Source organism: Puntigrus tetrazona, chromosome 25, assembly GCF_018831695.1.
Source record: "Puntigrus tetrazona isolate hp1 chromosome 25, ASM1883169v1, whole genome shotgun sequence".
NCBI lineage: Eukaryota > Metazoa > Chordata > Actinopteri > Cypriniformes > Cyprinidae > Puntigrus > Puntigrus tetrazona.
The window spans coordinates 15,792,193-15,817,459 of NC_056723.1; the positions used below are offsets into that span (position 1 = coordinate 15,792,193).

Genomic DNA, 25,267 nt, shown 5'->3' on the forward strand with positions numbered 1-25,267 from the left:
TAAATCCAACTTTATTATTTCTCTTAACAGCTAAAACATTCACACACAATGTTATTCTGCACTGCACACAATACTGTATCCTGTGCTCTATTTTTAGATGTTTTTTAATTGTAATGTTACAGGGTAGTAGAGGATTTTTTTTCCTTTTTAAATTTTTGTGGAATGTTCAAAACGGTTGACGCATAAATTCTAAAGAATTCAATGGCTACTGAACACTCCAACGTTCTTCAATTAAATTCTTTTATGTTCAACAGAAGAAAGAAACTGTTGTTACAGGTTTGCAACAATTTGAGGGCCAATAATTGTGCACCACTTGCTCAACCTTATTTGACTTTATTGTAGCATATCACTTATTGATACATTTGATGCATAATACAGTAGCCAACGTTTAAAGGGGATCAGAAAAGAACGCTTTTAGGTTTTAGGACAGCTTGAAAAGGTTGAAAGGTTTTCTAGTGGTGAAATGTTGACTAGTGTTCATTGTTTCAAATTCTATTTTTAAAACGTTAAACGCAATAGTTACAATAGATGTGTTCACACTGTAAAATGTATTAAGGAGCCGGTGTGCAGACAAGTCCCTGCAGATATTTAAAAAACTTTTACAAACATCCTTATCTATTTAAGAGGTCTTAAATTTGGAGCAAGGATTGTGATTCACTTCATTTATTTAAAGAAATAATGGCCCCTTGAAGTAAATAAAGTGTCTATTTTGCATTTCATTAAACTTTTAGCTTTTGTCAGTGCTGCCCGACACATTGAGGAATTACTTATTTATACATATTATACATTTTACTAGTATCAGCACAACAATGTGTTTACAACAGTTTTTCTAATGCATTGTTTTTGCTTGTATCTCCTTGTATCCCTTTATTAAGAAGGCTTTTGCTCAAATGTTCCTTTTTATTTAACGTATATAAGTAAATATAGTGTTTTTTATTTTACTGTGACGATGTTGTTACATATCACCTGATGACTCCAGCGGATGCACTACACTCATCACTTTCGTTCATTTATAATCGTCGCAGACATGCCACTCGCTGGATTTAGTGTGTAATTGGCATGAAACAAACCCATTTGAGCTGATTTACTGCCGTGGCGCGAAAGAACAAATCCATTCATAAAGTCTCGATCAAACCCCGGCGATTTTCATCCCTGACATCATTAGACCGTCTTGTTTGTCTTGCAGTGATTGAGTACTTCCATCTACCACCCACTAGTGTGGACAGCAGACACTTTAGGGTAGATGATAAGTGTGCAGTTTCTGCTGAGATCTACATTGAGTTGTAGATGTGTGGAAGGGGAAAGCATGCTTCTTCTCTTCTTTTTTTTATTTATTTTTTTATCAGGGTTGGAGTGATTTCACAGTTTGGGATCAGTAAGACAGTAATTCAGAAGATTATTGATAAACCAGTCTGATTTGGCAGAAAAAGCGTCGCTAGCAAGCTAGGTTTTACTCTATAATCTATTTTCCAGCACACTCATCTAAAGTAATGTATAACAAGAGCTTGAGCCATCGTCAGTCTTTTACAGCTCTGTTTGCTTTCAGAGTTTAGTGGACACAAATGACTTAAGCAACATTAATGCATTTTGGTTGCAAGTCATTAATGAACAATAAAGGTATAGTACTTTATTTAAGCCTGCTAACAAATTCAATAAAGTGGTTATATTATTGTTATTATTCTGTTACTTTCCATTAAACTTTAGGTGACAAAATGACATGCAATTTTCTGTGTTTGGTAGTATTTTCCAGCTATTTTCGTGCTGAGGGGACAATCTTTGACATTTTGTTAAAAGGCCTTGTTTCAGCATCTTTGTGCCCGATGGCTGCTGTAATGATGCACTATATGTCCTATAATAAGCAATATATGTCCTGGTTTGGAAAACAGGCTTTGCTCCATTGTAACATACAGCAGGTGTTTGGAAACCTACAGAAATTTTTTCTTTAACTTTTTGTCTTTTGTCCAAAACCTGCAGACAGCCCTGCCAATAGAAGATGCACATTTTCAATTGTACAAATTACTTTTGGTTCAGTAGTTGACTGGGCGCATCATTTGTGACAATTGAATTATATGAAGTTTATTGGCATGAAGAGTTGGGTAATAACTTTTTACATGTACTCTGGATTAGGTAATGAGTAAAAAAAAATAAATACTTGTTATTAGACTAAATAACATTTTAAAAATCCTAATCAGGATTTTTTTTTTTTTGATTACATGATTACGAATTATTTATACAATAGCAATTCATTCATAACTGATTCTTCCTAATATTTATTTATTTATTTTTTTAGATATTATTCATTATTCAGGTGGCTACGCAACATTTTAGGCTTTACAATTTTTAACTTAAATTTACGGTTAAATGCCATAATTTCATTAACTGATGTAATGTTAATATGCTAACCTATTGAAGTACTGAAATCTGTTTTGTACCTTTGTAATACGCTTAATACATTGAGAGTCACATGGTGAACATTTTTACAGTCTTTTACCGTTAAATTCACAGTAATTTTTAATGGTTTTCTGACATTGCATGGTAAAACACATGCATGTAAACACATTTTATTTTGAGTAGCTTTGCATTTTTTTAAATGATGTTTTAATTACTAGCTTTTCATGAGATTTAACTTCATTAAACAATTCCTTCACAAACCCAGTTCGTGAAACCCTGACAATGTTTAATGCTCTTCATGATGTTAAAAGTCCCATATTGTACTCCTTTTTGGAGTTTTATTTTAGGTGTTATACAAATAAATATATATTTGTGGTATAAGTAACAAAAAATGCTTTCTGTAAGAAACCGCTCTATTTTGGCCGGTCTAATTAATATTCATGAGCCTCTCCTGTTTTTTCTGAGTGACGCCCGGGCCAGGCCAATCAAATCTAACAGTGTCACAATTCTATCACAGCACTAGCTGGATGCAAAACAAAGAGGAGACTAGAGGTGGACCTTTATAAACGGCACAGATTCGGCTGCTTGGGGGCCAGAATCAACGTAATACAGCCTCAAATTAGAAATATGATCACATACCTGATGTTACTGCCAGACCAAAAAAAAGACAGCTGTGGTAAAACACTATAAAACAAGCAGACTGGAGAGAAAGAGAGAGTTTGCAGACTCTTATCAGAAAAGGTTATATAATGTATTGTCTTTAGTTGTTAGGGGCACGTCTAAAGTTTTTTGCATCTCACAACTATGTCGTTTATGAAATAATGTTGCTGCCGATTTATATACAAACATGTGTAATTGTATATGCAGTGTTGTGATTAATTGCAGCTGGGATAATAACGTAGCTGCTGAAACAGACGCGGTGAGTTTGTCTTTACTGTAACTTAACCGTTAGACGTGATTCACCTCATAGTAACAATCCTGTCAGATCGTCTATCCTTGGAGTGATCTACAGGTCGGCCAACCTGGATTCGTCTGTTAAAGTGAACCTTTTCTACGTGTTTCAGTGTTGTTGTTGTTGTCAGTAATATCATGGACGGTGGGCCGTTCTCGTGTGATGACTGATAACTGTGGATTGATCATTTTGAAACTTAGACCTAGACCTCACTTATCATTCAGTTTTGACGATACCTTTTAAAACCTTTAATATCAGCAAATAGGATATTTTTTCTTACTCTTTGTAGACTATTTTTATATCAAATTGGATTTTTATATTTATATCAATATGGTACAGCAATTTGTTTGTGTCTTAATTTAAATTAACGTGAAAAATGAGATGGGTCAAATCCATCCAAATCTGTTACTATTACATTGGCCGCTTTCTAAATATTGTCACTGGCATCAACCAGTTAAGTTGGGAAGTCGGCAACAAAGACTTTCCCATTTCTGAATTCATATCATGTGGCTATATTTCTCAGAACGATTTCTTTATAATTGGATTTCAGATGTAAAATGAGCCCGGGTTTTTATTTATTTTTTAACTTTAAATTGCTAAGCATTTCGCTCAGAAGAACAATTCACCTCAGCTCTTTATGGCACAGCACATTAATAATGAATTGAGTTTTACCCCCAGGCTTCACACTTTTCAGCTGATCTTTTTGTGAGAACAATTTAAGAGCTCATCATTAGACCTTCTTGTTTGACTGAGGTGATCGAGCACTTCCATCTACCACCCACCGGTCTGAGCAGCGCATAATAGGCTTGCAGCTTCCACCGAGAGAGGAAGCTGAAGCTGCGTCGTGTGCGTTACTTTACACTGTATTAACGCTCTACAGATCAAATTTCAATTGAGTGGTAGACGGCGTTTAAAAAAAAACAAAACGTCGACGTCCGTCTTTTATCAGTCAGGTGGTAATTATGCAGATTTTACAGGGTGATTTAATTACGCCCGAAGATGGAAAATAATAGTAACAGCCTGTTAATGAACACCGTTTACGGTAATTAACACCAGCGTACCCTCCTTGCTGTGAAACGTCTATCCACGGAAACGCATGGTGCACATGCTTATACAAAAGGAGGGAAAAGTGTCACTATGGAAACAAGAGAAGGAATTCTGAATGCAAGTCTCCTGAGAAACTGAAGTGGAGATATAAAAAAAAAAAAAAAAAAAAAAAAAAAAAAAACGGGCCAAGCTTAGTTGTGTCTGCCACACTGGCAGGGTAATTTACAATGTCATCTTCATTTCTGCCTCTGTCTGTGACATAAACAAGCAAAAAAAACACACCTAACCGGCTGTCATCCTTCCCTCCGTTTACTTCCTCTCAGGGAATACTGATGCATCCATATGTTTATAGCGCGCACGTCCATATTTACAGTATACAAACTCGCATATGCGGCTCTCGGCGCAACCCGCATTACGGCGCTTTAGCAGAGGCAATCTATTTTAATAACAGCTGCCACGGTCTTACCTTACAATGATAAATGAAAAACTAAATGACTCGGGACGGGAAAATTCCAGCGGGAGGGAGAGGTGATAGAGATATGCGTGCGTGTGCTTGCGCATTGGCGAACGTGGCTCTGTCTCCCGCTCGCCGGTCTCTAATAACCCTTCGGACGGCGCGTGTAACCCCCCTCGCACTTTTGAGTCCCCGAACCTGTGGCTGCGGGGGAACATGCTAATGCGACTGGATGCCGTGTCAGGAGACTTTGAATGTAAAGCAGGTTTGAGATGCGAACGGCCAAAGCGGGCGACCGCGCTTCTTATTTTCTGTAACCAGTGTATTTCTTTTTACGAGGAAGGGCTCGGTGATGACACAAGTGGGGGTGGGGGGGAAACCGAGAGATAGAGGAAAAAGAGAGAGAGAGAGAGAGAGTACGGGAGGGGTAAACCTGCGCTCTTGTAAGGATGATGTCAGTTTCTGCAGCTGAGCCCCAATCTGTACCTCACTGAGCCGGAGACTCACCAACTCATTCCTCGTCTCAGAGAGAGAGAGAGAGAGAAGGAGAAAGAGAGAGAGGATGAAAGACAGAGGGAAGACACAGAGGGAAGGCGAGTGGTGATGGTGGATGGCACAGGTGTGTATCAGAGGTCCCTTTTTTCTTCTCAATGAGTTCACGCTGTTGTGTTGTGTGTGTGTGTGTGTGTGTGTCAGTGACTAGTTTTAGTGTTCGGTCTTTCCTCAATCGTTTTGCGTCAGCAGTTGGTGGAAGTCGTTTATGTTAAAACAGCAACAGATTGTTTAATGGGGAAATCACAGATGCTGCTCAATGTACTGTAGATGTGTGTGTTGTCCTGTTGAGTGAGTAGTGTATCCGTGTATGCGTGAAACTGTCGGTGATGTTACGGATTTAGTAAGTTGCTTGCTGGTTTTGATCTTGTTAATAGTAATAGAGTGACTGCATCTGATGCTAGTGCTTAAACAAAAAGGCCTTTTAAGGTTTTAAAAGGCAAGATGTTTTATTCTACAACCTTTGTTTTTAATTTATGTGTGTGTGTGTGTGTGTGTGTGTGTGTGTGTGTATTTGGTTGTCCAGCAATGTGTTTGTGAATTCTGTGCACTCCAGTTTTCTCACTGGAGTATAGAGAGACACAAACAATGAATGTAAATCATTTGTAACTCTGACATGTTTCAATATTTTAGATAGTCAGTGACTAGACCCAGCACGCTAACAGGTACTCCTGTATTTAAATTTAAAATTAGATTTGAAAAAATTTCTCTCTCTATATCTCTATATATATATATATATATATATATATATATATATATATATATATATATATATATATATATATATATATATATATATATATATATATACTTTTATACAGTATAATATTTTATTTTTATACTTTTACAATAAATTTGAAATATTTTATTGTATATATATTAAATATCTTGATATATATATATATATATCAATTTAAATTTGATATATATATATCAATTTTTTAGGTAAATATATATTTCTTTGAAGTCTAGAAAAAGTAAAAAGATTGACGTGAACCACAGACAGATGTTTTTTTTTCCTCCCAGTTCTGGACTGTTTATCCAGCATGTCGAATTTGCCTCTAATCCGAGCCGGCGGTGTTTGTTCATCAATAGCTGCTCGTTCACTCTAACGCTCTCAATTTTGTAATTGATGTAATTAAACGTCAGCCCGTCCTCAGTAATTTGACGTCTACCCTGAATCACATTTCTAATCTGAGTGAGTCACAACCAGCGCTGGGATTTACCATCAAATAGGACACCGCCACGGCCCGTGTCACTTCTGAGCCGCCTGACAGTTGCATTCCCTGACATTTTAAGTTGTCTGTTAGCGGGCTGTACCCTTGTCAATTGCGATCTCTCTCTCTCTCTGTGTCTCTCTCTCTCTCTCTGTCTCTCTCTCTCTCTCTCTCTCTCTCTCTCTCTCTCTCTCTCTCTCTCTCTCTCTGTGTCTCTCTCTCTCTCTCTCTCTCTCTCTCTCTCTCTCTCTCTCTCTCTCTGTGTCTCTCTCTCTCTCTCTCTCTCTCTGTGTCTCTGTCTCTCTTTCTTTCTCACACACACACACACTCACTCTCTCACGCTCAGACACATGCAATGCTAGTGCAAACCGCGATTCGCACTGGGGGGAAAACGCCTTAGGGGTATGACGGTTAAGGAGAGGATGTAGCAGTGGTGAAATATGAATAGTTGCACTGTTTCAGGCTATGTCTATTAAGAATTAATGAAGTATGACATATTACCTCTGGGAGAAGAATAAACCGCACTGCTAACAAGCCAGAAATGTCTGATGGCCCTAAACGGCCGTTTCTCCGATTCCGAATTAATCTTACACCGTTATTACTCTCGCAAACCTTTAAAATTGAGTTCTTAATTGTATTCCCAATCACAGAGAACCCAAGCAGAGGTATTATTTTAGCTTTGAGGTGTTTAGCATTTCCCTTCGAGTCTTATCCTGCGCTTTATGACACACCGCATTAATAATTAATTGAGTTTTACCCCCAGGCTTAAGACTTGTTTTCCACTGAACTTTTTTTTTTGCGCGAACAATTCGAGAGCTCATCAGCGCGTACCTCGGCCAATCTAAATGCACAACCGATGCTAGATGATGGTGTCAGGGGCGGCAACTCATTACTCGCTGTCTACTTTGCGCTCACCCCAATCTCAGAGGTCACGCGGCCTGATATCCACCTGGTTTGTTTGGGGGGCAGCCGCAATCATTTTAAAATCTGTGTAGAGCATTAAACCGAGACCTCGCGTGAACCGTCTGCCACTTACATGGTCTCTTCAACCGCATGTTTTGAAATGACTGACATGCACTCGAGCTCTGTTTCAAGGAGATCAAGGACTCTTTTGCTTTGCTTTGCTGCAGCGAGTGCTGACAGCAGGTGGCATCTAATGCGACCTGCGAGACTGCTCGACATTTCAAAAGAACGTCATTGTAGTTCAGATGTGCCTTTCAAAAGCCCTGTGATGCATACACAGCTTCTCAAAGCTGTGAGTAAACAGCGAGGAACAGTTTGAGTGCGCAGGCTGTTGAGGGACTATCACTTGTTTCGTCTTTACCACACTCTTACTTTTCGTCTCTTTAAAGCATTTTCCTCTTATTGCTGACAGGCGAGTCTTAAACTCACAAAGCAAGGAGGATCAGATAGGCTTGGGATGTGTGGCGTGGAGCTTTGAAAATAGTCTTTCTGTGAGGACTGAATACATTTTAAACATATTCTCAAGTTACCTGTGCTAAAAAAAAAAATATGTAACTTTAGTTTTGTGTTAGTGGTCGTGTTTATACAGCACCATTCACACATTTAAATTCAGGTGATTTCACAGGACGGAATAGAAGAAAGTTCAGAAAAAATTACAGTAATACATTTTAAAAAAATTAAAATTTAAATGCAGTGACTGAAAATAATTAAAATCTATTTATATAGGTGGTTTAGGTGCTTTTTAGAAAAAAATAATGCTTGGAGCTCATGAAATTTTAATTTGTAAAAAGGTCCAAAAATTAGTTTTGATCATCTGTATGTATGTATGTATATGTATCCCACCATTAATGTTCATACAATACAGTCAATAAAAGACAAAACATTAAATAACATAACATTTACCAAATAACAGCAAATATAGCATAAAGCACCCTGTACATTGCTGATTATTAGAAGAAATAAAATGTAGTGTAAAATATATAGAATATGTGATGTTATCCTGGGACGTCTGGAAATGTCCCTTTACTGTTTTTCACTGCAAACTATTTGTTAATTTATAATGTTTGTTTTATATACTAAAACTATATATGTGAAGAAAAGTTATTGAATTTTAAGATTTTTTTTTATATATTTAGCATCGCATTAGTATTACATTTAAGCATCATCATGAATGCCATCATTAAATATTAGACATTAGGGATGCACAATATTGGATTTTTGCAGATATCAGATATGCTGATATTTTTCAACTTATTTTGGTCGATACCTATGCCAATAACAATGTATTTCCTTTTAAGGCTTTCCTGTGAAGAACTTTTTTTGTGCAGCATTTTTTTAAATTAGATTTTAACAAGAACTTAATTTTTGTAAATAATTTTACCCAATTAAGAAGGTTTTTTTGACAGTACTTTGAAGCTTTAAAAATAACAATAAATAAACTATAAAATAACTTTTTTTTTTTTAATGTAAGCTGTAGCTTCTGACTTTTAAATCAAAACTTCAGCTTATGACTTCAGTTACTGCACTATTTAATCAGAAACACAGCCTAAATTCAGACAAAACTACAAGAACATAATCTAATCACTAGCACCACGAGCACATGACTTAACATATTAGACATATTGGCATACAATTTGTAATTGGTAATTTTTTGTTTTAATTTAAAGCCCATATCGGCTGATTCTGATATCAGTCTAATAATATTATGTATTGTAAATTAAGAATTTAGAATAGGTACCGATTTGTTTGCTGTTATGATGAAGTGCTGGTGGATTGCGCTACTGGCTTTTCATTCATGCCTTGATACTGACAAAACATATACATAACTCATACTGGTTTACACATGGGCATCCTCCATCAGAGGCATTACCTGTTTCCTGTTTTCCGGCACTGGGAAGCCTGGGGAAGCTTCTCATCAAATCATCTTTACCTGTTGCTCATGTAAATGGATGACAGCCTGGTATTATCCCCCAAATGAGTCCTAAATTAACAGCCAAATGACTTTTTTCTATTAATCATTGTGTTGTGGCACAGGGAGCCGAAAGCTCTCCCCGAACCAAATAGAGTCACATTTATCACTTTTTCTCCCGCTGTCGCTCTCCATCTCCGACATCGGGGCAATGTGATGGAATTCCCAGTAATTTTCCATCAGTGACAAAAGCTGTGAGTGGCACTATACGCTGCTGAATGGGGACTGGGGGTTGCTGGGATTGAAAGGTGAGATTGAAGATGGCCTCTGTTCCCTTTAGACTCCATGTCATTACCGCTGACCAGTCGCCCATTTCTATCTGGCCCTGATCTTCAGCCCTCTGTGAGTGGCAGTATGGCGAAACTGATGCTATTTTCAGGGCCAGCCACAGTGATAATGTCACTCCACTTCAAAGAGCAAAGCTGTCCTGTCTCCCGGGAGATTTTGCTCCGAGATGAAATGATCAGAACAGCCCCGACAAGAAGCCGAACAATTATTACTTGGCACCAACAAACAGCACTGAGAGAAAACGCTATGAAAAGTTAGCTTTTTTGGGAGTGATTGACAGTCGATAATGCAAATCTGCCGCCCTGACCATTTACCACACTTTTTATTTTTCCTGCATATGAATTCTTTCATTAGCATTTGGTTACTGTAGTTTAATGAGCACCTTGCATTGTGGTAAAATTTGTTCTGAATAATTGAACTAATCACTGTTTGCATAATTAAATTAACATTTAATCATGAGATTCACGGCATATTTGGTTAAAACCAAAAGAGTAATGAGTGGCAATTACATGATTCACGACTACAGAAGCTTTTTTTGTGTGTGTGTGTAGCGTGTAGTATGACATTTGTATTGATTGATTAATGCATTAGACCTCACAGAAATGTAGCTGTCTTGGAAATGCCTCGCTCTTGACGCCTACTGTGACACATTATGATAGCTGAGATCATAATATCAATTTCACACTATAATATCTGTCTTTCTGCCTGCTTAGCTCCGTCATCTCCTTTCTAAAGTTATCAATCTTTTTCCTTCCTTTTTCTTCTACCAGGTGCCTCCAATGTGGGCCCCTTACATCTCTGTCGAAAGCCAGGGACTTCCCTCACTGCCGTGCTCTTACACTGCTGTTGTGTCTTATGGCTTTTTATTCCTATGTGAAGATGAATAAGGCTCATGTAGGGATACAAGCCACTAAACACACAGTGACGAATCTGCTTGAAATGACTGCGTTTTGTTAGTCCTTTACTGAGCATCAAATAAGTAACGGTAATCAAACAGCCAAACTTTATTTCCTGTTGTTTGCAACGTGCATTTGCATAACCAGTAGAAGCTCTCATTTAAGTAATTGTTGTGCTATTGTGTATGAATGATTATGGAATGATGTGCCATTGTTTTTGAGCAGAGGCGTTACTCTTTACAAAAAAAAAGTAATTTGTGACTAAATTATCATTAGAGCATAGTTTGGCATTACTGTTGGGAAAAAAAAAATTAATAGCTTTAGGATGTGAAAGTTTTGTATAAATGCGTTCAAACGTTGAAGACCATACTGAAAAATTTGTACATTTTAGTAATTAGTAAAAAATTCAAATTTAAAGTGAAACAAACTTTACATTTAATAAAGAAATAAGTTAAAACTATGATTCGAATTTTAGAACTGTTATGGCATTTAAAAAAAATTGGACTCTACTGTATGTTTATATTTGTTACCATTTTTTGGAAGACTGCATGTCTTGTTTCTGACCAAAACTGTCATTCTCTCTGCTAAAACTCTCTCTCGTCAACTCTTGATGGCTCTATGATCTTCACTTTTTCGTTTTGATGTCAGTTTAAATTGATCATTAAATGTGAATTCACACAGTGCAGTTCTTACCTGATTAAAACAAAGCTGTACTCTCTATTTCTTATCACCCGCTGCACACAGTTCATTCTTTCACATTGTATTTTGAGAAATTTCTCCCAGGATTAAACACTGTAAGCAATTATAAGCACATATTTCATGCTGTGGAGCTGTCAAATTGGAACAAAGGAAACCATCAGAGAAGACAAAGACACAAAAGACTTAATGCAAATATTTTTTTTAATAACCAAGTTTATATGATGCACTTTGTGATCCACTCATAAGCCTTCAGTAGGCTTTGTATTTTCTTTTCCTTTTTCTCTTCATCTTTTGCACATTATTAAAATAGAACTTTGACATTATGCATTGCACTGGAAAAGATCAACCTACAATATTATACAATATAAGATACATATAAACATAAGCACCTTTTGTTCTAGTAAATAGTAATAATTAAAGACCTGGGGGACATTATAGATGATCATGTGTGGGGTTTGTGTATTGTAACATCAGTGCATGGGAAGAATTCCTAAGGGTTTCATGCGCAATAATAGCACCTGAGTTCATATTATAGATGAAAGTGAATTCAGTTTTGGAAAAGGCTTTTTCCTTGCCCTCCTCTGAACACATCAAATTAAGACACAAATGAACCCTTTAGTTTTGATTGATCTTACACAGTATTTTTGTATCATTTACTCTAAAACTGTTGAGTACCAGCAATGATGTGTGTAATTGCTACATGTTCCCTTCAGTTATAAGACATTGTGTTCACATTACACAAATAATAATAATAATAATAAAATAGCACCAATTAGTGATGATACAAAAGCTAATACTAATGAGTGTCTTCGCAATACAGTAAAGTAAAAGAGTATGAAGGAGTAATTCTCTGAAGCATATACAATAGGCACATTGACATGGTCCAGACTTAGGATGTCTTTTGGTCCTGTTGCTAGGAAAACATCTAAGAACATGTAATGTAAAAGTGTCATGCATTATTTGGAACTCAAATATTCTCAGTTCATTTTCAAGTAAACTCTTTTTTTTTTGAAAACCTTTCTTTGGTGCTGATGAAATACACTCTCTTAGAGATAATGCTCCGCTATAAAATAGAGAAAATAAACTCATTTGTAACCAACAAATTCATCCTATATTCATACATTTTGCTGTTGGTCTTCACATATATGTAAATACACATTTACAAGAGGAATGCAATAAAGTGACTAAAAAAGGAGTTAAATGATTTCACAGAGGAGGGCCATACAATCCTAGTCTCATGAATAAACTGCCTTAATAACATGCCTAGTGGATCACTTAATTACCTCCTTGTTAATAGCATCCATTTAATCCTTAATTAATAGATTCAGAAGTGTCCTTCCTTAAAGGAATTTTAAAACCAGTTACTCTTTGGCCAAACAGCTGGCTGAGGAGGTTGTTTTGTGACTCTGCAGTACGATATGAGTGAGACTCTATGGATCTGACCCCTGGCTTGGACCTCGATTTATTAAACGAATTGTTCAGGGTGGGGACCCTGGAAGAAGGGGAATGAATGGGTCTCCTAGGAATGCTCTTTTTCCCTTTGCAATCTCCATTGAAGTGGCGTACAATCTCAACCTTTTTAGGTGAGAACTCTACAGGAGCTTTCTTTAGCTGAAGGCCCAGATTGGAAGATCCTATTTTATGCTTGGAGATTATTTTGTTGCTGACTGTGTCATCTTTTACTGATGTAAGCACTGGATAGTCATTGGGAAAATCGTTTTTCCTTTGCCCATCAATATTTTCACACCTGTTAGGTCTGAACTTCTTTTTGACTCTTGGGTCAATGCCAAGATTTTCCCTTGCAGTTGGAGACGGTGTTCTCTGAGAGCTATGAGGTGTCTTAAGTTCTTTCCTCTTCTTTTGTTGTTTGGTTGAGTCTTTATCTTCACATGTATTGGAGCTATTGGTATGACGTGCAGAATCAGTGGTACTAAGGCACCTTGGGGTATTTTCAAGACTTTGTTTCAAAGTCGTTTCCTCAGATTTAACCATAGTTATGTGCTTAGCCTGGCCAGTAGTCAGCTGTTCAATGTCACGAGTGTGAGCATCTTGTTTATTCTCATTTCTGTCGCTGGAGAATAAAGTCTCGATTGTTTGATCCTGCTTCAAGTAGCTTGTCTCATTTGAAGACTGCTTCACAGATGAGAGTTCAAAGTCATTGCAAGATGAGAGTCCTTGCATGTCTTGCTTTGGTAAACTTATATCTGTTTGACTGCATACTTGAATGGTGGATACTCTTGAGTCAGTTGTTTCTGCTTGTTCACTTGCATTTTCAAGGCTTTCTGAGAGGTTCGTCTCCACCTCATGTTCATTTTGCCTGGAAATGCTTGCAACGTTAACCTCTGACTCTAACAATGTTGTTGGAATTGTGCAACAGTCATCTTCTATTTTAACGTCACAAATCTCTGTCAGAGCTTCTTTGTCAGTTGCACTGACTTCCCTGGGCTCATCTGCCTGGATTTCGTGACATGGAGAAGAGCTTTCATCCTCTTCCTTCAGCTCTGTTGAAAGACTCTGTTCTGCTGTATCAGTTTGCACGGTGCACTCTATAATATCCTTGGTAGATTCAAGGAAGTCCTCAGCTTCATCTTCAATTTTCACACTGGCATTGTTTGTTTCAGTAGAATGGTCCTCTGTACTAATCTGTACAGTATCATCTATGATTGACAACACTGACTTGATACTTTGCATGTGTGATGCTATGATGTCCAAGTTGTTCTCCATCGCTCTCCTTTTCTTGCTTGGTGGCATGTCAGATATATCATCTTTTGAATTAAAAGGTTTGCAAGGTCTCATTACTCCCCTGAATTTAAAGATCTTGTTCCCTCCGGCAAGGTGCTTTTCCATGTGACGATCATACTGTTCCTTTTTGGAAAACGTGTAGTTGCAGGTACTGCAGATGAAGGACTTCTTAATTACATGCATGACATCGGCACAGAGTTCACAAGTATAAAGTGTGGTATGCTTTGAGTCTGGCTCGTCTGTCTCCTCATGTTCGTTTTTAAGGTGGTCTTTAAGCTCTTTTGACTCTTGGTAGGACACTGGACATTTGTGACAAAGAAAAATCTTTTGCAAGCTGTGAACAACTAAGTGACGCTGGAGCTTAAAGGGCTTTGGAAACTGTTTGCCACAGTGGTGACAATCCCTCGAAGGGTCTTTGCAATTAGGATGCATCTCAGCATTCTTTGAAGGAGTCTCTGCTTTAGGTAGAACCTCAAGAGTTGTCAGTGCACAGTGTTTACTTCCCCCAATACTTGTTTTAGTCTTCAGACTTATGGAATCAAACTCCTCTGGAACCTTCATCTCTTGTCCATTAACATCTAAAGATGTTCTTCTCTCTTCCTTAGATGATGATTTAAGATTGTCACCTTTTGTAGCCCTGCTGGGTCGATGCTGCATTATTGATGATATGAAGTTCTTCACAGCATTTTCCTGCATAAAACACCCAGGCATGTCCAAGAGGGAGCTCTGAGACTGGCCTCTCCGTGCAAACTGTGTGGCATGCTCACGCAGGTGTTCATTGTACATCCAGACATCTGAAATTTCTTTCAAACACATGCCACAAGTCCAAACACCTGCTTTGTTTTTGGCGTGTTTCTCCCTGAGATGGTCCCTAAGTTGTTCTCTTGAGCTAAACTTGCGCTGGACACACATATAGCAAGTTGGGGGAGGTGATGGATTGTGAGAGAGCTTGTGGAAGTCAAGCTCACCTAAGGTGAGAAACCATGTGAAGCACACTTTGCATTTGTACTGCTTGTCTTTAGGTTTAAGTCCAGGTTCAATGCGTTTTCTACACTTCCGCTCCACAGGCTTTTTCCAAGGTTTTTCAGGGTCTTTCAGTTCTATGCTTGCAATTGTTTCAACCAAAGGCATGTCTCTCTCCGGCTCAAAAAATGGTACAGGAATGTGAATTGTAGTGTTATGGTTAGGTATCTCAGTGCTTGGCGAACAAGAGGTGTTATCTTGAACACAGACCATTTGGAGAGGGCAGGCTGTAGCAGGACCCTCTGGTTTACAGTCTTCTTGAGAAACTGTGTTCTCAGATACAATGCAATCATGCAAATCATCCTGATGCTCTAAGGGTTGTCTTATTGTGCCCTCTTTTTCACACAAGAATTCTTTAATGCCAGTTTCTACATTTTCCTTATAACCAGCCTGGTTATTCATTAGGTCATCTTTTGAATGACACGTGTTCTCCATAGAACTATTGACTAAGCTTTTGGGGGACATCTCCATGGTTTCATATTCATTCATGTCACTGGTAAACTTGTGCCCCACCTTGTTTTCTTTAGACTCCTCATACTTATCAATAAAGGCACCAGTAGGAGGGCAGTCTAAAATTAAACAGGACAGTTGTTTTTGCTTTTTGTTGCTTTTGCCATAGACCCTTGCGCATTTCTTTCTTTTTCTGTCATCATTTCTTGGGAATAATTGAGAAAAAGTGCTTTCGTCATCAAAGAAAGCTTTGAGATCAGGTGCTATTCCTAAAGTTTCAGTAAGTGCATGACTGTTTTCTGTGGGAGAACAGGTGCCCTCACGCTTGATATCCACAGAAGAATCCCCAAGTGGATTGTGGATGTCTTCTGTCTGAACATAATTTGGCTTAATAGCGCAATACTTTGTCACAACATTGTCAGTGTCATATGTGTCTCTTTCCTTATGCAATATAGAATGCCCTATGGAAGTAGTTTCTTTCACTTGCTCTTCACTGCTGTTGGATACTATTATGCTGTTCTGTTCCTCCCTAACACTGACTTCATGATAGCGGTGACTGCTATTTGGGACCTGTTTTTCAGGTGACTTAGAGTTTTGTTGTACCATTGAGGGGAAATCAGGAGAGAGAGCCTGCAATATATCTGTTTTAAGAGTACTGAGTATTTCATCTGAAAAGGTGTCTTGCTTTACTAGTTTTGGAGCAAACATTTCAGTGCTTGTGTCTTTTACATTTACAGAAGTCATCTGATCAATATCGCAACTTCCTGGGATTTTTGACACATCTGAATCACTTGCAATCTCTTGAAAGATCAAATGTGAATCTGCTTGCTGTTCTTGTCCATCTGAGATTGTGCTTCTGTTTGTATGTGAAATAACTGCTGTACTTAAAACATCCATGCTACCTTTCAGTGCTTTTTCCGTTGGGTGTGGCATTAAAATGGGAATGAACATTTGATTGTTAATATTTAGATTTTCGATGGGAGAAATTCCTTCAGTCTTTACTACATGCTTCATGGCTTTATGTCTTTTAAGTCCAGGTTGTGTACGAAAGAACATTGCACATATTTCACACTGAAATTTTCCTTGAACTGCATTCTGTGTACCACCCTTTTTCGTTGATGGTTTTGTCTCATTTGACTTTAAACTTGGTCCTTCATTTTGCACAGATGTGAATGTAAGGTCCATGGATGCCACTTTTGAACATTGTTTCAAAGGTTTAGGTATCTCCTTAATATCTGGCATTGTTGACCTTTGCATTGCATCATGATCCCTGGCGATCATCTGGGGGTCCAGCTTTTCAGAATCTGCTTTCTTGTGAAATTTAAGGTGCAGATCTATGTAATCAACAGTTTGAGGTGGAAAGTGACTAACATCCATGTCAAGTTTTGACACATGTACAGAGTCAATAGCACTGTCTTCCTCAACATAATTAGTGCAGGATGCTGATATACTTGAATATTTTATATTATTTTGGTTGTTATTTAAAGAAGTTTCAGGTATATCAAGTCCAGTCAGATGGCCCTGAATATCTGGCTCTTGTTCAGTCGTTTTATATGTTGGGCTGGTTGATAATGGTTTGTCAAGAGAGAAGGCACAGGCATTGAGAATATAACTGTCTGTAGAGTTAGATTTTACATCAGGCTGGTCATTTCCTTTGTTTGAACATTTAGAGGTGAAACCGTATTCATTAAAACATGTTTCACTGTAATTTAGGGGGCTGAGTTTCAAATCATAGATTGCACCTGGATCGTGAGAGTTATCCAGGGCCCCAGAATGCTCAGAAAAAGGTTGTTTTGAAATTTTATCGACAGCCAACAGTGTTCGAGGGATAGAAATTTTACTCCCTGTAATTTCTTCTAAATCCAGATGGGAATTAAATGGATCATCTAATTCCGTTGTTGCTGGATCAAAAGTATCTGACTTGCCAATATTTATGGGATCCGAGTTATTGTCTTCCAAGGCCGGTCTGCTTTCACTTACTGCAGAGGTAATTGTGCTTGGTAGTAAACCATTATCTCTCAGCTCACAAGGACTTGGGATAGAGTTGTAAGAAAACTCCTGCGTCAAAATAAGACGTTGAGTTCTCTGCTCGGTATCCTTTTGTTGATTCTCTTCACATTCTGATTGCACAGAAAACAGCGTCATGTCAGGCATGGCTCTCTCCACTTTGTCTATACAATTATGTCCATCTTGAATTACAGTAAGATGTTTGGGAGAAACCACCTGCTGTGTATGATTAAATTGTGAATGGGTTGACAAGTGGTCTTCACAATGAGGAGGTGTGATGTTTGATATGGGTTGTTGGAGGTCTGCATCACACGGACAGTCTGATGTTCCACCTGTTACTTGCCCATTGTCTTCAGAAGTTAATTCTGCCTTTACAATTAGAGCTGAATCTTCATCACATTTCTGTATTTCTTCTACACCCATGGCATCTTTTAGTATGGTAGTAGCTGAGAAGTGGAATATTTTAGAGAAGTCTGAAGTTTGCATAGTATAATTTGAGTCCTTAATATCAAACTGTCTAGGACACTTGGCATACTCAGTTTGGCTGACAGAAGACTCACACTTGGCTTCATATGTTGAGCCTGAAGACTTCTGTGAATCGATTTCACTTGAGTTCACAAATGTGGTTGGTGGACTCTCAAAGGAACTCTCTGCAAGCTGTTGTTCAGTAGCTACTAATTCATCATGAACAGAGTCATTACTGGTCTCATTTATGCAGACCTTTGTTCTGTTATCTGACTCTGAAACGTCACTACTTGTCTCTTCTAGCGTAGATGTGTTTGTGTTAAATGTCGCAACTGAGAACTTTGTTAGTTCTGCTTTTGTGTTTCTAGATTCTATATTCTCAAACTCATTTTGTTCAGAGTATTCGTTGTCTTGTTTTTCATGTTCTTCAGGAACCATACTCTCTTGATTAGGAGATGACTGAGGTGATGTAAACCCTGAAGACAAAGAATCTGAAATCACTTCCAAGCTTTTCATCAGATTTTCTGTGTAAATTTCATGCTCAAGCATCTCCTCTGACTTTTCTAAACAGTCATTCTTCTCGTTTTTTTCCTCTGGGTGCATAGGTGAACCATTTTCTGTGTTCAAAACAGTGAGACCCATGCTTTCCTTCATATCCAAATGGTCATGTTCTGAATCAGTTGGTGTGTTGATAGTAGAGGAATGAGTTGGTGTATGAAGACCTTGCTGCCCACACATCAATCCAAATGAGATCGGACTAGACCATGGCAGGTCAGGTTCTGGGAACAGTGCTGATTGTGAGTCTACTGGTCTGGCAATTTGCAAGTTCTCTGAGGGACAGTTCATCTCCAAGCTACTGTCATCATCTTCGCTGTCAGGATCAAGTCTCAGGGGAGAGAATTTGCTCATGGTTAACTGTTTTGGAAGCTCACTTTCTAATGGTGGAGGGCTGCTGAGTTTGGCTGTTTGCAGCTGACTCTCGAGCTCTGTAACTATCCTTTTTATTTCCAGATCATCAACTGACACTCCACTGTTGAGATTAGGATTGTAGTCCATTAATTTCTCTGGCAAAGCAAATGGGACACTGTCAAAATTGGTCTTATTCTCATTTGAGTCAGAGTCCTCTTTGTACTGAGAAATCTCATCTGGCAGCACAGGAGTAACATCAACCATCAGATTCCAGTCTCTCTGTTCTAAGAATGGTGAGAATGACGACTCAAAAAGTTCCTTCTTATCTGTTGTGGTTTCCAGAGGACTAAAGCTCTCTTTGGCAAGCTGAATATCTGAATAAAGATTGCTCTCAAAACCTCCCACTGAAAGGTCACCAAACATTGACGTTGTGTCAAAAGAAAGGGGCGATTTTATGAGACTCTGATCATGCTCTGAAGGATAAGGAATGAGACATTGCCCATTTTTTTGTGCTGTAGCATCATGGACTTTTGAAGGTGATAAACAGACTTTGTCCACAAGTGAACTACAGAGAGGTGGGGGGTCAGGGAATAGATCATTTGAGCTTCTGCTGGCTTCTTCACTTGATATGCTGTCATTGCTGGCTTTCTCAAAAATGGGTGCTGACAATTCAGAACTAGTTGTTCTTTTCTTGTGGGATTTACCCTTTGATGTGACAGCATCTTTTTTGAGTTTAAGAACATGGCTAGAATCTCTATTGTTGGTGGTTTCCATTGGATTTGGTGTTATACCAGAGGCTCTTGGTGATGTGACATTTTTTGGGTAATCTTTTTTGAATGGCTCATCTGTGGTTGCAAGAATTCCTGCCTCAAAACCAAAGTGGTCCCCTTTTTCCTCTATTTCCACTCTGGTGGTTTTGAATCTGGCAAGGCTGACAGTACTTTTAGTCATTGTATGCTCTGATGCAGTCTCTTCAGTCTTACAGATAATGCTTGAACATTTTGAAGTAGTGAACCGATCCTTGTGCTCAGTGAGTAGTATCTTGTCAGTGCTGTACCTTTTTGTATTTTTCGTAAAGGTCAAAGCCAGTGATGTGCTAGACTCTTTCCGTATCCTTGCTGGTGATTCTTCGTATGCATTTTGTTCAAGAGAGTCTTGATCTTTCCTTTGTACTTCTATTCGTTTCTCAGAGTCAGAATCCGTATGCTCAGTACTTTTCGGGCTTCCGATGCTATCGCTGCAAATACTTATCGATGTGCTCAGTTCACTGCTTGTGGAAGACCTACTGCTCCGTCTTCTGAGCCTTTGGTGACCAGGGTTGTCTTTCATCAAGGATGGAGAAACATCCAAAGCTTTCTTGGGATCAAAGCATTCATTTTTGTTTTGTTTCCATGAACTTTCCCGGCTCTTGTCAGCTCGAATCCTCCCCTTGCACTCCTTAGTGTATGTGTACTTGCAACGAATGCTCTGGCTGAGACGTCCCTGACTGGCTATCTTAACAGGCTCACAATCATCGTCTGAGTCAGAAACATAATCGTACTCCCTAAAAGTCGGGTTCTGCACTGCAGGAGTAACTCTTTCCATTACAAGTGAAAACTGCATGTTTTTGGTGCCCTTTACATGGAGTTTATGCAACTTGTTCTTTTGTTGAACAATTTTGTGAATAAGCTCTTTACTCCAGCTTCCACCACCTGTCCTCTTCCTTTTTCCTTCAGTTGGTATTGGTTTCTGAGCTGTTGGACTTTTACTGGCACAGGTGGATGTTGTTTTCACTAATGCTGTACTACTCTGCAAGCTTTTAAGTCCACATCTCGCAGAAAACTTGCTTGATAGTAGAAACTTTGAACCATAATCATTTTCCTCTTCTCTTTGCTCTGACTTTCTTGTTTCCCATTCGATTTGTGTGCAGTTCGACTCCTGTGACTGGGACTCTGTTGGAGAAGTTTCTGCTTTGAGGCCTTCCTTTTGTATCAACTCATGTTGGCTTTCTTTGAAAGGGCTGTCTGCGAGTTTGCTGTCTGAACTAAGGCTGTCCAAATCAGAGTCAAAAGGATATTTGCTGTGAGCTTGAGATGTCTCGCTGGATGTTGATTCACTGTTTGTTCTACCTTCATATGTTGTGGAGTCTTTGGTAGTCAAAGTCTGTCTTGTTGATGTGCATTTAGTAGTGGTGAGATCATCATCAACAAATGCATCAATAAAGCTGCTATCAATCTCTGCATTGTCTGACTGATAGCCTAGTCCGTTCAAAGCCTCTGTGATAAGGCTATCCAATTTGGGATCTTCCACTTCTAAATCCGGCAGGGGTGCAGATGGTAGCATCAGTTTCATTGGATCATCTTTTATATCTCCTTTGCTTTCATTATCTGGCACTATTTCCCCATTCTTGTTTAGTCCAAGCAGAGACAGATGCAAATCTGAAGAACTCCTCAAAATTGTGTAACTGGATCCAGATGACATGGCTTTTGTGTGGTCCGTCTGAAACTTCCTTATGTCTTCCACTTTTGGCACATCTTTAAATTCATTTTGTGCAAATGTATGCTGTACACAGTATTGCTTATGGTCAAGAAATGAGACGAGGTTATTGAAATTATGATCACATTGCTTGCATGTTAAAAGCACATCCAATTGGTCAAGGTTTGCTGAGACTAATGATGTGGCAAGTTGGTGGGCAGAATACGGAGGTGGGGGATGGTTTTCTGTTCTGTAGGTCTCCAGACAACCTTTCCCGTTGTCCATGTTGGACTTTGAATGCCTGCTATGTGACATGAAGCTTGCAATGTTCTCTTTGGTTTTTTCTTGTTTATAGTGCAAGCCTCTGGATGCTTCAGAATGGTAGTGATGCTGGTTGGCGTTCATGCTACTAGAAGAAATCAGTGCCTTGTCCTGTTGTTGCTGATAAAACTGAGGGGACAGAACCTTTGAAATTTGGCTGTCATCAGAGTTACTGGTGACAGAGTTTGTGGAGGCTGGGGAGAGTGATGAACATGTACTGCTGGATGCTGGATTTTGAGTAGGCGAATGTGAAGGAGACTCATATGGTGACACCATCTTCAGTCCTAAGGGTGCTACATGCAATGGAGGGTAGCTACAGTTTCTTGATGATGTAACCGGCACTGAGGGGTTAATACCAAAGTATAATGACTTATTCTTGGTATCGCCCACCTGGCCTTGATTTGTATCTACCTTATTTGTAAAATGGCATGGTGGAATTGTGTTGCAACCTTGCTTGACACTGTCCTGCCTTTGGTTTGAGAAGCCCTCATTTGTCTTTTTGTTTACAAAGTTATTAGAGTCTTTCTGGTTGCTGTTTTTGTGGGACTTACTGTCATCTTGCCAGTCTGATGGGCCTATCAAAAAAGTAAGCTGCTGATTGCTCAGTTGCCTGGATAAATCGATCCTGTTTTGGTTTGGCATGGCAGATGTGAAGCGTATCTGCTGCCAAGGCATACGGCCATTAATGCTGTTTTGTCTCTGTTCTGGTGCTGTTTGGTACTGAAACGGGTAAGGTGTAGAGTTCTGGTCTATGAGTGGTGGTGGGAAGGCTTTGTTTGGCCCTTCCCATGGGTGTGATACCCTGACATGGTGTTTACTTGCACTTTTGTCAACTGGCCCTGGGCTGATGTGAATACTATTATGTGGAGGGCTAATAACATGTATTTGGGAACTGGAACCTTGTGCAATATTCCTAATATGATGAACACTGCCTTGAATAAGAACTCTCTGGCTGGTGGTGCCATTTTTAAGATGGCAGCCTCTCTTGCCCACTACCGCAAAGCCTGTGTCCCGGTTGTCTAATGGACTAAAAGAATTAGATTTCTCTGAAACACTTTTACTCTGCTCTGTTTGGCAAGTGCTTGATACTGAGCTCTCATCATTGGTGGGAACCGATGACTGCACACCATGTTGTGTCTGCATGTACTGGGGTGGTTTAGGATGTACCTGGTATGACTGCCTGTCCTCTACCTGCTCATTACCAAACTGTGCATTACTTTGCATGGCCTCATGTCCCTCTGCAGAGGGTGAAAAGGAAAATGAATTATGAGAAACCTGGTTAGGGGTAAGAGAAATGTCAATGTAATCTTGAGACTGTATGTTTCGATCACAGGAAAAGGAATCTGAGGCTGACTCCTCTAACAATGGGTATCCGTACTGAAATGGCATTGGCATAAAAGGACCATTGGTCTTGTTCAAATCCACAAGGTTATTTGGCTTTTGTGAAGTAAGTCCAAAACTAGTGCCTCTGAAAGTCCTGTCTGGAGACTGCCATGTGTCCGTTTCGCTCATTTGAAAGTCGGGGAATAAAGTTTCATTGGCAGGTTGTGTGCTGTTGCTCTCGATTGGGCTGGGCTTCTGTTGCGGTTGTGGTGGATTCTGGTGAGTAGCTCCTCCAGAGGGGGCGACGACAGTCTGTGAGGTATAGCTTTGGGAAGTAAGGTTAGACGAGCTCTCCTGGAAGCATCTGAACTGTAGTTCTTCTTGCTGCAGTTCAGCCTCTCGCTCTGGAATACTTGGCACATGGAAGCGGTAGCTGCCTGAGACCGGACCCCTGCTGGACTCAATCTTCTTTGGAGGCGAGACTTTCTGCTGGGGATAGGCTATCCCAATTGTGGGATTTGAGCGTGGGTTTGTAATACTCAGTCTGTACAACTGCTGTGGGTTGCCACGCTCTCCTTTTCCTGACTTTTTACTCTTGTCTCTATTGCGACTCTTCCCACTAGGCGACTGAGGGTTGTCCTTGCCGTTGGGCCACGTCCGGTTGCTGTTGAATGAATGATTCTGCAGTGACTTAAAATCAATCTTTCCAGCCTGCTGTGGCCGAATCACAGCCTCACGTTGCTGTGTGTTGTCTCTCTCTTTTTCTGCAAACTTAGCAAGATTGTTCACAGCCTGTGGCTCCAGACTCGCATTGTGAAAGTGCTCTGGGGACTTTTTAAGCTTTTATGCTCCACAGCCCCCTTATCCTGTTTTTTGGACTCATTATTCAGCTCTTTGGCAGCCAAGGGCTGTTTAGTCTCTTCAGTCATGATGCCGGTGTGGCTAGTTTAGCACGCTGGTCCTTATCTGCGCAGGCTGCGACATGGACACATGGTGTTCCAGTCAGAATCAATAGGCCTGCAGTAACAGAAGCTCAAAGCACAGGATTAATTTTCTGTCTTTATCTCTTCATTTCCCTGATGACGGAATGTTCATCTGTCATCTTGATGATCTGAAAATGGAAGAGAGAGGACAAAAAAATAAATAAATCAGTTTTCACTTTAAAATAAACATTTCACATTAAAAATATCAAAATATGCTACACTACTCTAACATAACAAATAAATCATAATTACAAACAAAAGCTATGACTTGGGTGATAAAATATTTATTTTGTAGAACTGCAAAATAGACTGAGATCAAGCAATTCCACTGCTCGCCTAAAGAGGGCAGGATTGCATCAGTTTTGGCACACAGTATGCCTAATCCTCATTCACATAAATCAACAAAGATTTGCAAATTAAAGTATGAAACTGTACACAAAATATACAGCATTCGGTACGATGACATACAAATCTCAGTGAAGAGACAAGTAATTGTGTATGACCTTCTTTGGGCGCTCCAGACTTTGCTTATATTCAGGTTTACTTTGGCTAAGAGTGTTTTGGCTGTGGCCAGACTATAAGCAGCTGAGAGTTTGGCAGTAAAGTGTTATTTTTCTGCTTGGAAAATCTATGTATACAGTGCCTTTCAAGTGCGTGCTTTGAGCAGCTGACCCTAGGAAAAAAAAAAGTTATATGTCCAAAGAGACTATTAGTGCTTTTTGCTTTGAGGCCATTTGGGGATGGAGGGATAGACAATCACAGGTCAATACTTGCCTCTCATTCTCTCACTTGCACATCCACAAGAGTAAAAGCAGTGGGGGAAAAATTTACAGATGTGACCTATGAACATTGTGCAAAAACTTTTTTTTTTTTTTTTTGCAGATTACTTTTTATTGTTTTCTCCTAGAGCCAACAAATTCTGGACCAAAACCCACAACCTTATCACATAATTTATTCTTCCCTGTGGCACACATGACCAAGCATCCATAATGGTATGGTACAGGAGCAAAATTAAAGAGCACTAACAATACATCTGCGTCATATGGCGAGAAAATGGGGAATGTCGGTCAAGCTACTTTTCCCTCCCTCCCTCACTTTCACTTATCACCCTAACCTAACCTTTCATCTCATTTATACCTCCCACAAATAAGTGCACTGCTGT

General features: G+C 39.2%; 1 protein-coding gene across 2 annotated transcripts in view; it reads right to left on the minus strand.

Annotated features, from left to right (window-relative positions):
* Window positions 1–11,611: 11,611 nt before the first annotated feature.
* LOC122331076 overlaps window positions 11,612–25,267 on the minus strand; it is a 205,327-nt gene continuing 191,671 nt past the window's right edge. For both annotated transcript variants that reach the window (XM_043228526.1, XM_043228527.1), the window contains one exon: window positions 11,612–24,233. In XM_043228526.1, the coding sequence (XP_043084461.1) occupies window positions 12,740–23,311 (10,572 nt within the window). In that variant the 5' untranslated portion in view covers window positions 23,312–24,233 and the 3' untranslated portion in view covers window positions 11,612–12,739. The remainder of the gene's footprint in view (window positions 24,234–25,267) is intronic.